Source organism: Hypanus sabinus, chromosome 24 (assembly GCF_030144855.1).
Source record: "Hypanus sabinus isolate sHypSab1 chromosome 24, sHypSab1.hap1, whole genome shotgun sequence".
NCBI classification, from domain to species: Eukaryota; Metazoa; Chordata; class Chondrichthyes; order Myliobatiformes; family Dasyatidae; genus Hypanus; species Hypanus sabinus.
Window position 1 is genome coordinate 413471 of NC_082729.1, and position 14855 is coordinate 428325.

Consider the following 14855-nt stretch of genomic DNA (forward strand, 5'->3'; position numbering starts at 1 on the left):
TCTGGAGGAGGTGAGGGCTATCATCGGAGAACTCACAGTATCTTCCTAATATCCTTCTCTCATCTTCCTCCCATTCCCTGCTTTCTCAGTTCTCTTACTATTTCCCAAGCAGATCGGGATAATTGCTCAGCCATGCTTCCCCTCGGTCTGACCACGCTAACGGGCAATCCTCTGTTGTTCAGATCTGCAGTCGCCTCTTCCACCGTCTGATATGGCTGTATGCCTTCTTCGTAAAACACCCACAGTTTAGCAGGGTACAGGGTTTGGAATTTAATCTTTTCTTGCTTTAATACTTGCTTCACTTCAGAATATTCCTTCCGTTTCTGTAGGACCGCCGGGGGTAATCTTGATCGAATTATTTTAACTTCCTGTTCCAAAACACCCTCTTCTTTCCCCAGGCCCTTCGTAGAATCTCCACCTTGCTTTTGAATCGAAGGACTCTAAGTACTATTGAGCATGGCTTACGTTCTCTGTCTCTGGAAGACCTCAGGATGAGGGCGCAATGCGCCCTCGCAATTTCAGTCTCCATAGTTGGGGGAATCTCCAGCGCTTCCCGCAGCAACTTTTCTGCAAACTCCCGTCATCGACAACCCCTCCGCTCCTTCGGGAAATTATAAATCCTGCTATTTTTCCGTCGTGATCTTCCCTCCTGGTCAAGCAATTTACTTTCCTGCTGATATAATATTTTTATTGTCTTACTTAGTAGCTGCTCCACATTTTGCACGCAATCTTCCACCTTCTCAATTTGTGTCTCTGCCACCGCTATTTTCTGATTGACTTTGGTGAGTTCTGACTTTATATCATTGAGTTGCTGTTTATATCTTTTTGGACTTCCCTTATCTCTTCCAAGATCCTTATCATATTTGCCGCTTCGCCTGAACGAGACCTAACGTCAGCTTTGCCACCACGCACACGTGTAGGAGAGCTGTACGTTATACCTCTCTTTCATAGGCTCTGCAGTAATGCTTTTTTTAATCTCCATTTTTCCCCATTCTTGCCCCCCTTATCAATTCAGATATTTTCGAAAGATCTTATATTTGATGGATTAACGGGGCAAAATATGCCCCGGAAAAAAATTATTCTGGAGGAGCTCTTGATTTAAGCTGCCATTCTGGATAATGACATCACCAGAACTCCCTGTACTGTACATATTCTGTGCCTTCCAAATTGCTACCAGAAATTGCTGCTCTGCTATCATCCCTGCCAGTGTTCTTTTCCAGTCAATTCTGGTCAACTCTCTCATGCCTCTGTAATACTGATGCACTATAACATCTACAGCTGTAATGTGACATCCCATCTCTGAATCAAAATCAGGTTTATTATCACTGAAATACATCCTGAAACTTGTGTTTTGCAGCAGCAGCAGTAGAGCGATATATTAAAAATTACTATAAATTATATATATAAAGTAAATAGTGCAACAAGAGAGCAAAAATAGTGAAGTAGTATTCATGGGTTCATGGACCATTCAGAAATCTGATGGTGGAGGGGGAGCATTAAGCATGCATCTTCAGTCTCTGTGTGGCGCATGGCCAAGCGGTTAAGGCATTGGACTAGCGATCTGAAGGTTGTGAGTTCGAGCCCAAGCTGAAGCAGTGTATTGTTTCCTTGAGCAAGGCACTTAACCACACGTTTCCCCAGCTGAAAAAGGGTACCAGCAAAATGATGGGGCTTAACCTCGCAGTGGGGTGGGTGGGGGAGTCTTGTACTCTCAGTTGCTTCACGCCATGGAAACTGATGTAAGCACCAGCCTGATGAGCCTATAAGGCTCAGGACAGACTTTAACTTCAGGCTCTGTACCTTCTCATTGATGATGTCCTGGATGATGATGGTCCTTAATGATAGACACCGCCATCTTGAGGCATTGCCTTTTGAAGATGGCCTTGATGGTGGAGCTGGCTGAGTTTACAACCCTCCGCAGCTTTTTCCAATCCTGTACATTGGTCCCTCCATACTAGACAGTGATGTAACCAGCAAGAATGCTCTCCATGGTACATCTGTAGAAATTTGCTGATTTCCTAATTGAAATGTAGCTGCTGGCATGCTTTCTTCGTAATTGAATCAATACGTTTGGTCCAGGATGTTGACACCGAGATACCTGAAGCAGCTCTCCCTTCCTGCTGCTGCCTGTCAACTTACCCCATCTGAGGTCCACAATCAGTTTCTTGTTCTTACTGACTTTGAGTGCACAGTTATTGTTGTGACACCACTCAACCAGCAGATCAATCTCACTCCTGTATGCCTCCTCAATACCATTTGAGATTCTGCTGACAACAGTTGTGTCATTGGCAAATTTATGGTTGGTGTTTGAGCTGTGATTAGCCATAGTTATGGGTGTAAATAGAGTAGAGCAGTGAGTTAAACATGCATCCTTGAGGTGTGCCGGTGTTGATTATTAGCAAGGAGGAGTTAGTCCAATCAGTACAGACTGTGGTCTCCCGATGAGGAAGTCAAGGATCCAGGTATAGAGGCTCAGGTTTTGAAGCTTGTTGACTAGTATGAGGGCATGATAGAAACACAGAACAGAAACATAGAAAGCCTACAGCACAATACAGGCTCTTCGGCCCACAAAGTTGTGCCAAACATGTCCCTACCTCCGAAATTATTAGGCATACCTATAGCCCTCTATTTTACTAAGCTCCATGTACCTATCTAAAAGCCTATTAAAAGGCCCTATTATATCCACCTCCACTACCGTTGCCGGCAGCCCATTCCACGCACTCACTACTCTCTTGAGTAAAAAAACTTACCCCTGACATCTCCACTACCTACTCCCCAGCACCTTAAACCTGTGTCCTCTTGTGGCAACCATTTCAGCCCTGGGAAAAAGCCTCTTACTATCCACTCGATCAATGCCTCTCATCATCTTGTACACCTCTATCAGGTCACTTCTCATCTTCCTTCGCTCCAAGGAGAAAAGGCCGAGTTCACTCAACCTATTCTCATAAGGTATACTCCCCAATCCAGGCAACATCCTTGTAAATCTCCTCTGCTCCCTTTCTATAGCTTCCACATCCTTCCTGTAGTGAGGCAACCAGAACTGAGCACAATACTCCAAGTGGGGTCCTATATAGCTTCAACATTGCCTCTCGGCTCCTAAGTTCAATTCCACGATTGATGAAGGCTAATACACCTAATCCCTTCTTAACCACTGAGTCAACCTGCACAGCTGCCTTGAGCGTCCTATGGACTTGGACCCCAAGATCCCTCTGATCCTCCACACTGACAAGAGTCTTACCGGTAATACTATAGTCTGCCATCATATTTGACCTACCAAAATGAAACACTTCACACTTATCTGGGTTGAACTCCATCTGCCACTTCTCAGCCCAGTTTTGCATCCCATCAATATCCTGCTGTAACCTCTGACAGCACTCCACACTGTCCACAACACCCCCAACCTTGTGTCATCAGCAAACTTACTAACCCATCCCTCCACTTCCTCATCCAGGTCATTTATAAAAATAACGAAGAGTAACGGTCCCTGAACAGATCCCTGAGGCACTCCACTGGTGACCAACCTCCATGCAGAATATGACCCGTCTACAACCACTCTTTGCCTTCTGTGGGCAAGCCAGTTCTGGATCCACAAAGCAATGTCCCCTTGGATCCCATAACTCCTTACTTTCTCACTAAGCCTTGCATGGGGTACTTTATCAAATGCCTTGCTGAAATCCATATTTACTACATCTTCTGCTCTTCCTTCATCAATGGGTTTAGTCACATCCTCAAAAAATTCAATCAGGCTCATAAGGCACGACCTGCCCTTGACAAAGCCATGCTGACTACTACTAATCATATTATACCTCTCTAAATGTTAATAAATCCTGCCTCTCAGGATCTTCTCCATCAACTTACCAACCACTGAGGTAAGACTCACTAGTCTATAATTTCCTGGGCAATCACTATTCCCTTTCTTGAATAAAGGAACAACATCTGCAACCCTCCTTTCCTCCAGGACCTCTCCCGTCCCCATTGATGATGCAAAGATCATCGCCAGAGGCTCAGCAATCTCCTCCCTCACCTCCCACAGTAGCCTGGGTTACATCTCATCCGGTCCCGGCAACTTATCCAACTTTATGTTTTCCAAAAGCTCCAGCACATCCTCTTCTTAATATCTATATGCTTAAGCTTTACAGTCTGCTGCAAATCATCACTATAATCACTAATATCCTTTTCCATAGTGAAAACTGATGTAAAGTATTCATTAAGTACCTCTGCTATTTCCTCCGATTCCATGCGCACTTCCCCACTGTCACACTTGATAGGTCCTATTCTTTCAGGTCTTATCCTCTTGCTCTTCACATACTTGTAGAATGCTTGGGGTTTTCCTTAATTCTGCCCACCAAGGCCTTCTCATAGTCTCTTCTGGCTCTCCTCATTTCCTTCTTAAGCACCTTCCTAGTAGCCTTATAATCTTTTAGATCTGTAACATTACCTAGCTCTCTAAACCTTTTGTAAGCTTTTCTTCTTGACAGATTTATTAAAGCCTTTGTACACCACGGTTCCTGTACCCTACCATAACTTCCACATTTCATTGGAACGTACCTATACAGAATTCCACACAAATATCCCCTGAATATTTGGCACATTTCTTCCGTACTTTTCCCTGAGAACATCTGTTTCCAATTTAAGCCTCCAATTTCCTGCCTGATAGCCTCATAATTCCCCTTTCTCCAATTAAATGCTTTTCTAACTTGTCTGTTCCTATCTCTCTCCAATGCTATTGTAAAGGAGATAGAATTATGATCTCTATCTCCAAAATGCTCTCCCACTGAGAGATCTGACACCTGACCAGGTTCACTTCCCAATACCAAATCAAGTACAGTCTCTCCTCTTGTATGCTTATCTACATACGGTGTCGAGAAACCTTCCTGAACACACCTAATAAACTCCACCCATCTAAACCCCTTGCTCTATGGAGATGCCAATCGATATTTGGGAAATTAAAATCTCCTATCATGACAACTTTGTTATTATTACACCTTTCCAGGATATGTTTCCCTATCTGCTCCTCGATATCCCTGTTACTATTAGGCAGCCTATAAAAAGCACCCAGTAAAGTTATTGACCCCTTACTGTTCCTAACCTCCACCCACAGTGACTCCATAGACAATACCTCCATGGCGTCCACCTTTTCTGTAGCCGTGACACTACCTCTGATCAACAGTGCCATGCCCCCACCTCTTTTGCCTCGCTCCCTGTCCTTTCTGAAACATCTAAAACCCAGCTCTTGAAGTAACCATTCCTGTCCCTGAGCCATCCAAGTCTCTGTAATGGCCACCACATCATAGCTCAAAGTACTGATCCACGCTCTAAGCTCATCTGCTTTGTTCACAACACTCCTTACATTAAAATAGACACATCTCAAGCCTTTGGTCTGAGCGCGTCCGTTCTCCATCACCTGCCTATCCTCCCTCTCACGCTGTCTACAAGCTTTCTCTATTTGTCAGCTAACCTCCTCTTCCCCACTCTCTTCAGTTCGGTTCCCACCCCCCAACACTTCTAGTTTAAACTCTCCCCAGTAGCCTTAGTAAACCTTCCTGCCAGGATATTGGTCCCTTTGGGATTCAAGTGCAACCCGTCCTTTTTGTAAAAGACACCTGCCCCAAAAGAGGTCCCAATGATCCAGAAATCTGAATCCCTGCCCCCTGCTCCAACCCCTCAGCCACGCATTTATCCTCCACCTCATCCTATTCCTATTCTCACTGTCGCATGGCACAGGTAGTAATCCCGAGATTACTACCTTTGCGGTTCTGTTTCTCAACTTTCTTCCCAACTCCCTGTAGTCTTTTTTCATGACCACTTCCCTTTTCCTACCTATGTCATTGGTACCAATATGTACCATGACCTCTGGCTGTCCTCCCTCCCACCGCAGGATATATTGGACGTGATCCAAAACATCTTGGACCCCGGCACCTGGGAGGCAAACTACCATCTGAGATTTTTTCCTGCATCCACAGAATCGCCTGTCAGACCCCCTAACTATAGAGTCCCCTATCACTACTGCCTTCCTCTTCCCTTCCCTGTCCTTCTGAGCCACAGAGCCAGACTCTGTGCCAGAGTCACGGCCACTGCTACTTCCCCCAGTTAGGCTGTCTTCCCCCCCCCCCCCCCAAACAGTACTCAAACAGGAGTACTTATTGTCAAGGGGTACAGCCACAGGGGTACTCTCTAGTATCTGACTCTTCCTCTTCCCCCTCCTAAAGGTGACTGGTCTGTCTCCTGTGGCCCCGGTGTGACCACCTACCTGTATCTCCTCTTTGTCACCTCCTTGCTCTCCCTGACTAGGCAAAGGTCATCGAGCTGCATCTCCAGTTCCCTAACTCGATCCCTCAGGAGCTGCAGCTCAACACACCTGGTGCAGATATGGCCGTCCGGGAGGCTGGGAGACTCCAGGACCCCTGTCATCTGACACTGATCACAGAAAACTGGCCTCACACACATACTTCCTACCTCGCCTCATCCCCTTACTGCCTAAGCCTGTTGAGCCAAAGCCCTATCACTCTGCTGCCCGCTCCAACGCTGCTCGCTGGATTTGGCTGCCTTCTTTTTAAATATTTCGCGCTCTACTGACTGATGTCACGCGCCTGCGCAGTCTCACCTCTCTTTAACCGGAGTAGTAAAAAACTCCCTTTGCTCCGAAAAATCAGCAGTTCATTGGCAGCCTTCTTGCTCCGAATTAAAAACTTGTTGAATGCTGAGCTGTAATAAATAAATAGCAGCTTGGTGTCGGCATTGTTGTTGTCAGGAGAGCCAGCGAGTCTGTAGACCTATTGTGGTGGTTGGCAAATTGTAGTGGGTCCAGGTCCTTGCTCAGGCAGGAGTTAGTTCTAGCCATGACCAACTTCTCAAAGCACTTCATAACAGTAGATGTGAGTACTACTGTGCGATAGCTGTTGAGGCAGTTCTCCCTGCTATTTTACTCAGTACCCTGACCATGAAGTTAGACATGCCAACACCTTCTTCACCATTGTGGCCACTTTCAGGAAACAATGTTATTTGTATCCATAAGTCCCTCTGTTTTACAACACTTTCTAGAGCCCTGCCATTTTACTGGATAAGTCCTGCCAGTTTTAACTTAACCAGAATCACAATCAGGTTTAAGCATATGTTGTGAAGCTTGTTAATATTGCAGCAGCAATGATATCTACAGAAAAATAACAATTGCAGTAAGTATATACATGTATTTACAGTATGTTAAATAGTTAAATTAAAAGTAGTGCAAAAACAAATTTGAAAAAAGTAATGAGGTAGTGTTCATGGGTTCAATGCCCATTTAGAAATCTGATGGCAGAGGGGAAGAAGCTGTTCCTAAATCACCAAATATGTGCTTTCAGGCTTCTGTACCTCAGTCCTGATGGTAACAATGAGAAGAGGGCATGTCCTGGGTGATGAGTGTCCTTAATGTGGTACATCTGTGGAAGTTTTTGAGTGTTTTAGGTGACAAACCAAATGTCCTCAAATCTAATGAAATATAACAGCTATCTTGCCTTCTTTATAGCTGCATTGATATGTTTGGACCATGTTAGGTCCTTAGAGATATTGACAACAGGAGCTTGAAATTGCTGATTCTCTCCACTTCTGATCCCTCCCTGAGGATTGGTGTGTGGTCCCTCATCTTACCCTTTCTGAAGTTCACAATTAGCTCTTCATCTTACTGACATCAAGTACAGTATGCAACAATTTGTACTTGTCTGCATTAAATTCTACCTGCTATACCTTGGCCCACTTTCCCAGTTTATCTCAATCCTGTTGAAATGTTAGAAAACCTTCATCACTGTTCACTACCATCTAGGACAGATAATCAAGATTCAAGATTCAAAAACTTTGTCATTCTAACTGTACATCAGCTCTGCAGGGCAGAATGATACAGCGCTTCCCAGGAGCAGTGCAATTATAACAAACGCAACACTAAATAATAAACATAACAATAAATAATAAATAGTAAAACACAACAGCCAGATGTCAGTTAAAAACAAGTTATAAGTGTCCAGTGCAAGTTAAAAGTGTCCAAAACAGAGTCAGGTAGAGCAGCTATTTAGCAGTCTGACTGCCTGTGGGAGGAAGCTGTTTAGTAGCCTTGTGGTTTTAGTTTTGATGCTCCTGTAACATTTACCTGATGACAGAAGAACAAACAGTTCATGGAGAGGGTGTGAGGGGTCCTTAATGATGTACAGTGTCTTCTGGAGGCATCGACTCTGAAAGAGGTCTTAGGCAGAAGGTAGGGAGACCCCAATAACCTTCTCTGCTCCCCTAACCACCCTCTGCAAGGCTTTTTTGTTGGCAGCACTGCAGCTGGAGTACCAGGTTGTGATACAAAAGGTCAGCACACTCTCAACCACGCCTCTGTAGAATGAAGTTAAGATGTTAGTGGGGAGTGATGCTTGTTTAAGCTTCCTCAGAAAGTGCAATCTCTGCTGGGCTCATTTCACAATCCCAGTGGTGTTCCTGGACCAGGTGAGATTGTCCGAGATCTGCACTTCAAGGAACTTGATGTTTTTCACTCTCTCCACTGTGGAGCTGCTGATGCTGAGGGGTGTGTGCTCAGGCTGAGACCGTCTGAAATCATCGATCATCTCCTTGGCTTTGGTGACATTAAGCATCAAGTTGTTGTCACTGCACCTACTCTCTAGGTGTTTGACCTCCTCCCTGTACGTTGTTTCATTATTTTTGCTGATGAGCCCCACCACTGTGGTATCATCAGCAAATTTAATGATCAGGTTCTCCTTGAATCTGGCTGCACAGACATGTTTAAACAGCAATGGGCTAAGCACACAGCCTTGTGGGGATCCAGTGCTCAGTGTGATGGAGTCAGAGATGTTCCTGCCAACACTGACTGACTGTGGTCTCTCTGTCAAGAAATGCAGAATTCAGCGACACATGGCAGCGTTAAGGCCAAGCACCGACAGTTTCTCCACTAGTCTCTGCAGGGTGATGGTATTGAATGCTGAACTGAAATCAATGTACAGGATTCTGGCATAAGTGTCTTTGTTGTCCAAGTGAGAGAGAACTGTGTGCATTGTGGTGGATATTGCGTCCTCTGTAGAGCAATTTGGATGATAAACAAACTGTAGAGGATCCAGTGATGAGGGGAGGCTGGCTGTGATATGAGGTTGACAAGCCATTCAAAACATTTCATCACTATGGGGGTCAGGGCAACGGGACGGTAATCATTTAGACAGGCTACATCTGATTTCTTTGCTACAGGGATGATTGTGGAGGTTTTGAAGCATCTGGGGACAATGGCTTGACTAAGGGAGATGTTGAAAATGTCCGTCAGGACATCTGCTAATATATCAGCATATTCCTTGAGCACACGTCCAGGGATGTTGTCGGGACCTCCCGCTTTTCGTTGGTTAACCCTGGCAAGGGTCCACTGTGTGTGCTCTGAATCAATGATTGGAGCTGGCTGGTCAGATGGTAAGAAGGGATTGGCTCTCCCCCTTGCTGTAGTGTTTGATGCTTCGAAGCGTGCAAAGAATTTGTTAAGCCTTTTAGGAAGAGAGGCATCGTTGTCATCAGTTTTCTGCCTGATCTTGTAGTCTGTCAGAGCTTTAATTCCCTGCCACATCCGTCTGGTGTCACCTGTGTCACAGAAGCGTCCATGTATTTTGCCCATGTAGGCCCTTTTCACTTTCCTGATCCGTAGTGAAAGCGCAGACCTGGCTGAGCGAAGTGTACTCCTGTCCCCCGATCTGTAGGCTGTGTCATGGGCCTTCAGTAGTGAACGCACCTCTGTTGTCATCCATGGCCTTTTATAACCACGTGCGGTGAAGGTTTTCATCACAGTGACATCCTCTGTGCATTTGGCTATGTAGCTGATTACTGCCTCCGCATACTCCTCAATGTCTGTATGGTCATCATAGGAGGCTGCTGTTTTGAATATGTCCCAGTCTGTGTGCAAAAAACAGTCTTCTAGTGCTGAGGCTGCTCCTTTTGGCCAGACCCTTATCTGTCTTTTCTCTGCTCTCACACGTTTAAGCAGTGGTTTATATGCTGGTGTTAACATGACAGATATGTGGTCAGAGTGGCCAAGATGGGGGCAGGAGGGCAGCTTTGTATGCCTGTGGTGTGTTTGTATAAACCAAGTCCAGTGTTTTTTCTCCCCTTGTTTTGAAATCCACATATTGCAGGAATTTGGGGAACACAGACTTTAAGCTGGTGTGGTTAAAGTCCCCAGCAATCACCACAAAGCTGTCAGGATGTGTAGTCAGTAGCTCACTGATGGCTTCATGTAGGCTTCCCAGTGCTTCATTAGCATTAGCCTCAGCATTGACTCTGGGAGCTACATAAACAGCTGTCACAAGCACGATGGTGAATTCCCTCGGCAGATAGAACGGCCGGCATTTCACAATGAGAAATTCAGCCAGCAGTGAGAAGTGTTTAGCAGCTACTGTAGCATTTACACACCAGTCTTTGTTTATATAAATACACAGACCTCCTCCTCAGCTCTTGCCGGAGCTAGCTGCCTCTCTGTCTGCACGAAACGATGTCATTCCCTCTAGCTGTATCGCCACGTCCGGTATGTTGTCATGGAGCCAGGATTCCGTTAAGATATACACACATCAGTCTTTAAATTCCTTGCATGTTTCTCTCAGCAGACGCAGGTCATCCAGCTTGTTGTCGATGGAGCGGACATTTGAGAGCAGGAGGGATGGTACCGCTGGCCTGGTGGGGTTAGCTTATAGCCTAGCATGGATGCCGGCCCTCTTACCCCTCCTCTGTCTTCTGTCACAGCACTTTCACTTCCTCCTCCCTCGGGAAGCAACTGGCCTGGTAGCGGATAGTAGTCCGTAGCGGTGTAAACTGTCCATGTCACACCAGAACTCGTCAGTTTTTCCAACATAGTATGCCCTGATGTTAACGAGCATATTCTGACTGTATGTTATGCATCTAGGACAAACAGAACAAACACTAACTACACTTATTGCTCCATGAGGGGCTGCTGCGTCCATGTGCGCCGCCATATAGCTGAGGTGCCAAAGTCTTTTGCACAGTATTGTATTTGTCCACATGGAGTGGAGAGTGAGTTTGTAAATCAGTTGGGAGCAAAGGATGTTGGGAATGGTGAGAGTGAAGCATTGTGGGAGGAGTGTGGGACAGGTGGCAGAGAATGAGTGCCAGTGGGTGGGAGTTGGTTGGCACAGCTAAGTACCTATCCAGCCCTGAGACTCCAGGCAAGGTTATTTGATTCCAAACAATTGGTTTGTTGGTCACTACAGAATGTCTCTGCAGTGCTTCCCTCTCCCTTCCCCTTTTTCTCAACCATGATTCCCCTCTCTCTGCCCCCTCCCACACTTAGTCAACAATAGAGGCCCATATCAGCTTGTTCCTGCCCCACTGAACTCATATCTGCATAGCTCGACTCTGTTTTATACTCCCTAGTTCAGTCCCTTCCTACCTACATCTGTGACACTTCACATGCTCTGGATCTTTTCAATAATTTAAAGTTCCCTGACCCCCATCGTCTTATTTTACTACGGATTTCCAGTTCCTATACACATCCATCCCCAACTAGGAAGGCCACTAAAGCTCTCCATTTCTTTCTGTACACCAGATCCAACCAATTCCCTTCCACCACCACTCTCCTCCATCTAGCAGAACTTGTCTTCACTCTTAATAATTTCTCCTTTGGTTCCTTCCACTTCCTTCAAACAAAAGGTGTAGCCATAGCCTGCCATCTTGTCAGCTACATGGAACGTTCCATGTTCCAAGCCTACACAGGTGGCCATCCCCCACTTTTCCTACAGTATAGCAATGACTGCATTGATGCTGCTTCTTGCACCCATGTGGAGCTTGTCTTCATCCACTTTGCCTGCAACTTCCACCCTGCCCTCAAGTTTACCTGGTCCATTTCTGAAACCTTCCTCCCCTTTCTCAATTTCTCTGGAGACAGCTTATCTACTGATGTGTATTAAAAACCCATGGACTCTCACGGCTACATGAATGATGCTTCTTCCCAACCTGTTTATTGTAAAAATGCCACCCCCTTCTCTCAGTTCCTCCGTCTCTGCTGCATCTGCTCTCAGGATACCTGGGTTTCATTCCAGAACAAAGGAGATTTTCTCCTTTTTCAAAGAAAGCAGCTTCCCTTCCTCCCATCAATGCTGCCCTCACTTGCATCTCTTCCATTTCATGCCTGTCTGCTCTCACCCCTTCCTTCTGTCGCCCTACCAGGGATAGGGTTCCTCTTGTTCTCACCTGCCACCCCCCCCCCCCCCAGCCTCCACGCCCAGCACATAATTCTTTGCACCTTCTGCCATCTCCAACGGGATCCCACCATTAAGCACATCTATCCCTCCCCCCCCCTTCTGTTTTCTGCAGGGATTGCTCCCTACATGTCTGCCTTGACCGTTCGTCCCTCTCCACTGATCTCTCTTCTGACACTTATCCTTACAAACGGAACAAGTGCTACACTTCCTCCCTCACTATCATTCAATGTTGTATGGTGGGACATTAGAATCAAAGAATACTACAACCCATCTAGTCTGTGCCAAACTGTTATTTTGCCTTGTTCCACTTACCTGCACCTGGACCATATGCCTCCCATTCATGTACTTATCTAAACTTCTCTTAAATGTTGCAATCGAACTCACATCCATCACTTCCACTGGCAGCTCGTTCCACACTTGGCACCACTCTTTGAGTGAATAAGTTCTCCCTCAGGTTCCACTTAAATATTTCACCTTTTGTCCTTAACCTTTGACTTTCATTTCTAATCTCATGCAACCTCAGTGGGAAAAGCCTGCTTATGTTTACCCTATCTACACTCCTCATAATGTGTATATCTCTGTCAAATCTCCTCTCATTCTCATATGCTCCTATTCAATCTTTCCCTATAACTCAGGTCCTCAAGTTTTGACAACATCCTTGTACATTTTCTCTGTAATTATCTCAAATGCATGGATAATTTCAATGTTATTTAATTTTCATCTTCAATTTAGAAAGCAGTTAAAATGAATAAACCTCTATTTTACCTACAGGTTTCGCCGTGTTTAGCTGTACTGGCCAGATTACTGTTCAGCAGTGACCCTGACTTGCTTGCTGATGCTTGTTGGGCATTATCATACTTGTCAGATGGACCCAATGAGAAAATTCAGGCTGTTATTGACTCTGGGATTTGCAGACGATTGGTGGAACTCTTAATGTAAGTTTTTTTTGTCCCATGATGTAGTAATATTCTTTATGGTTACTTTTGGGTCACTCCCTAGACGTTAGAAACATCAACAATCCATGAATAGAGCTAGAAATTTACAAGGATAAGTAAGTATTTGAGTACTTCACTGTTTTATTTTCCCTTTTTATTTAACATATAAAGTCATGATGTTTGACATATATTTCCCTGTTTCTCGTTCCTTTATTATAATGTACGTGTGCACGTCCCCTGTTGCACCTGTTAGTTTGCTTTATGTCTATCAGTTTGGAGATGTGAGGGCTATAAATGTCTTATGATAAAATCTCTACCCTTTTGCCAACTAAAATCTGGAAATTGTGTGCTTGGAATGGGCTGCCAAACTGCCTCCTAAATAGGGCTGCACCTTAAATAACTAAGCTCAGAATATTTAGTATCTGTGAAGAAAGAAACAGTTTATGTTTTAAATCCAAGACAAACGATTGTTGACAGTTAACTATTTACTCCCTGCTGCTGTCTGTTTCTGCTTTTGCATTTGTTTCAGTTTAACAGCATCTGCTGTGTTTGGCTTTTAGTTTGTATCTGTCTGTTCTCAAAGCAACAAATAGCATTACAAAAAGACTTGCTGATCAGTATGTGCCAATCTTGATTTCTGTGCCTTGTATGAAATAGCCTATTCGCAATTTGGATCCATAATTTCTGAGAAATAATTATGTGTATTTCTTATAGGCATAATGATAACAAAGTTGCCTCACCAGCATTAAGAGCTGTAGGTAACATAGTAACAGGTGATGACATCCAGACACAGGTAAGTGCACTACAGACCTTTCATCTATATTTACTAAGAAGGAAGACATTGCTCTTTCAGGTTTCAAGAAGGGGGGCAGACATATTCTAAAAAGAACTGTAGACACTGTAGAGGTGGATAAACTCCCAGGGCTTATTGATATATATTACTGGCTGCTATGGGAGACAATGGAAGAGGTTCTGGTGGCCCTGATAGAGACTTTTATATCTTCATTGGCCACAACTGAGGTGACAGATTATTGGTACCTTTGTTCTAGAAGGCCATAGAATAAACCAATGAATCTAATGTCAGTGGATGGGAAGTTATTGAAAAAAGCACTGAGGGACAGCATTAACTACACTTGGAATTCAACATTGCTTTCTTGGTGTGGGATCCTCTCTGACCAATTTAACATAGTTTTTTTTGAAGAAGGTAACAAAATATATGGATGGGGGCAATGTAGTTGATGATGTCCTTGTGGCCATGGACCCTTGCTGTGTGTCACATATATGATCAATTTGAATGTGACAAATTATTAGTAGATTTGCAGATTGACATGAAAATAGATGATCATGTTTTTAGTAAGGAGAATAGTTTTAAGTTAGAGAAGGATAATAAGTTACAGAAATGCTTAAAGATAAATAAAATCCAGGGCTTGACCAGGTGTAACCTATGACATAGAAGCAGAGGAATAAGAGGAGAGGGAGTTGCATCAACATGATGGCAATTGTCCAAGATGAAATTACTGAGGGATTATGCAGTAAGGGTTTATGGGTTTAGTTAAAATTAAGAGGATGAAAACTCTGCTGGGATTGTACTATAGGCCCCAAATACTTAATGGAAATTATAGTAACAAATTGCTGCTGGAGTTGTGGTGACGCTTATGGGCTGCTCCCAGCGCATATACACATTGTAAAACAATGCATTACACAG

General features: G+C 44.5%; 1 protein-coding gene across 5 annotated transcripts in view; it reads left to right on the top strand.

Moving 5' to 3' along the window:
• Window positions 1–14855, top strand: part of LOC132380377 (importin subunit alpha-7) — a 144123-nt gene that overhangs the window by 94288 nt on the left and 34980 nt on the right. For all 5 annotated transcript variants that reach the window (XR_009507749.1, XM_059949107.1, XM_059949110.1 and 2 more), the window contains 2 exons: window positions 12987–13150; window positions 13865–13943. Coding sequence is in view for 4 of the 5 variants with exons in the window: in XM_059949107.1 (XP_059805090.1) it covers window positions 12987–13150; window positions 13865–13943 (243 nt within the window). In the remaining variant the exon portion in view is untranslated. The remainder of the gene's footprint in view (window positions 1–12986; window positions 13151–13864; window positions 13944–14855) is intronic.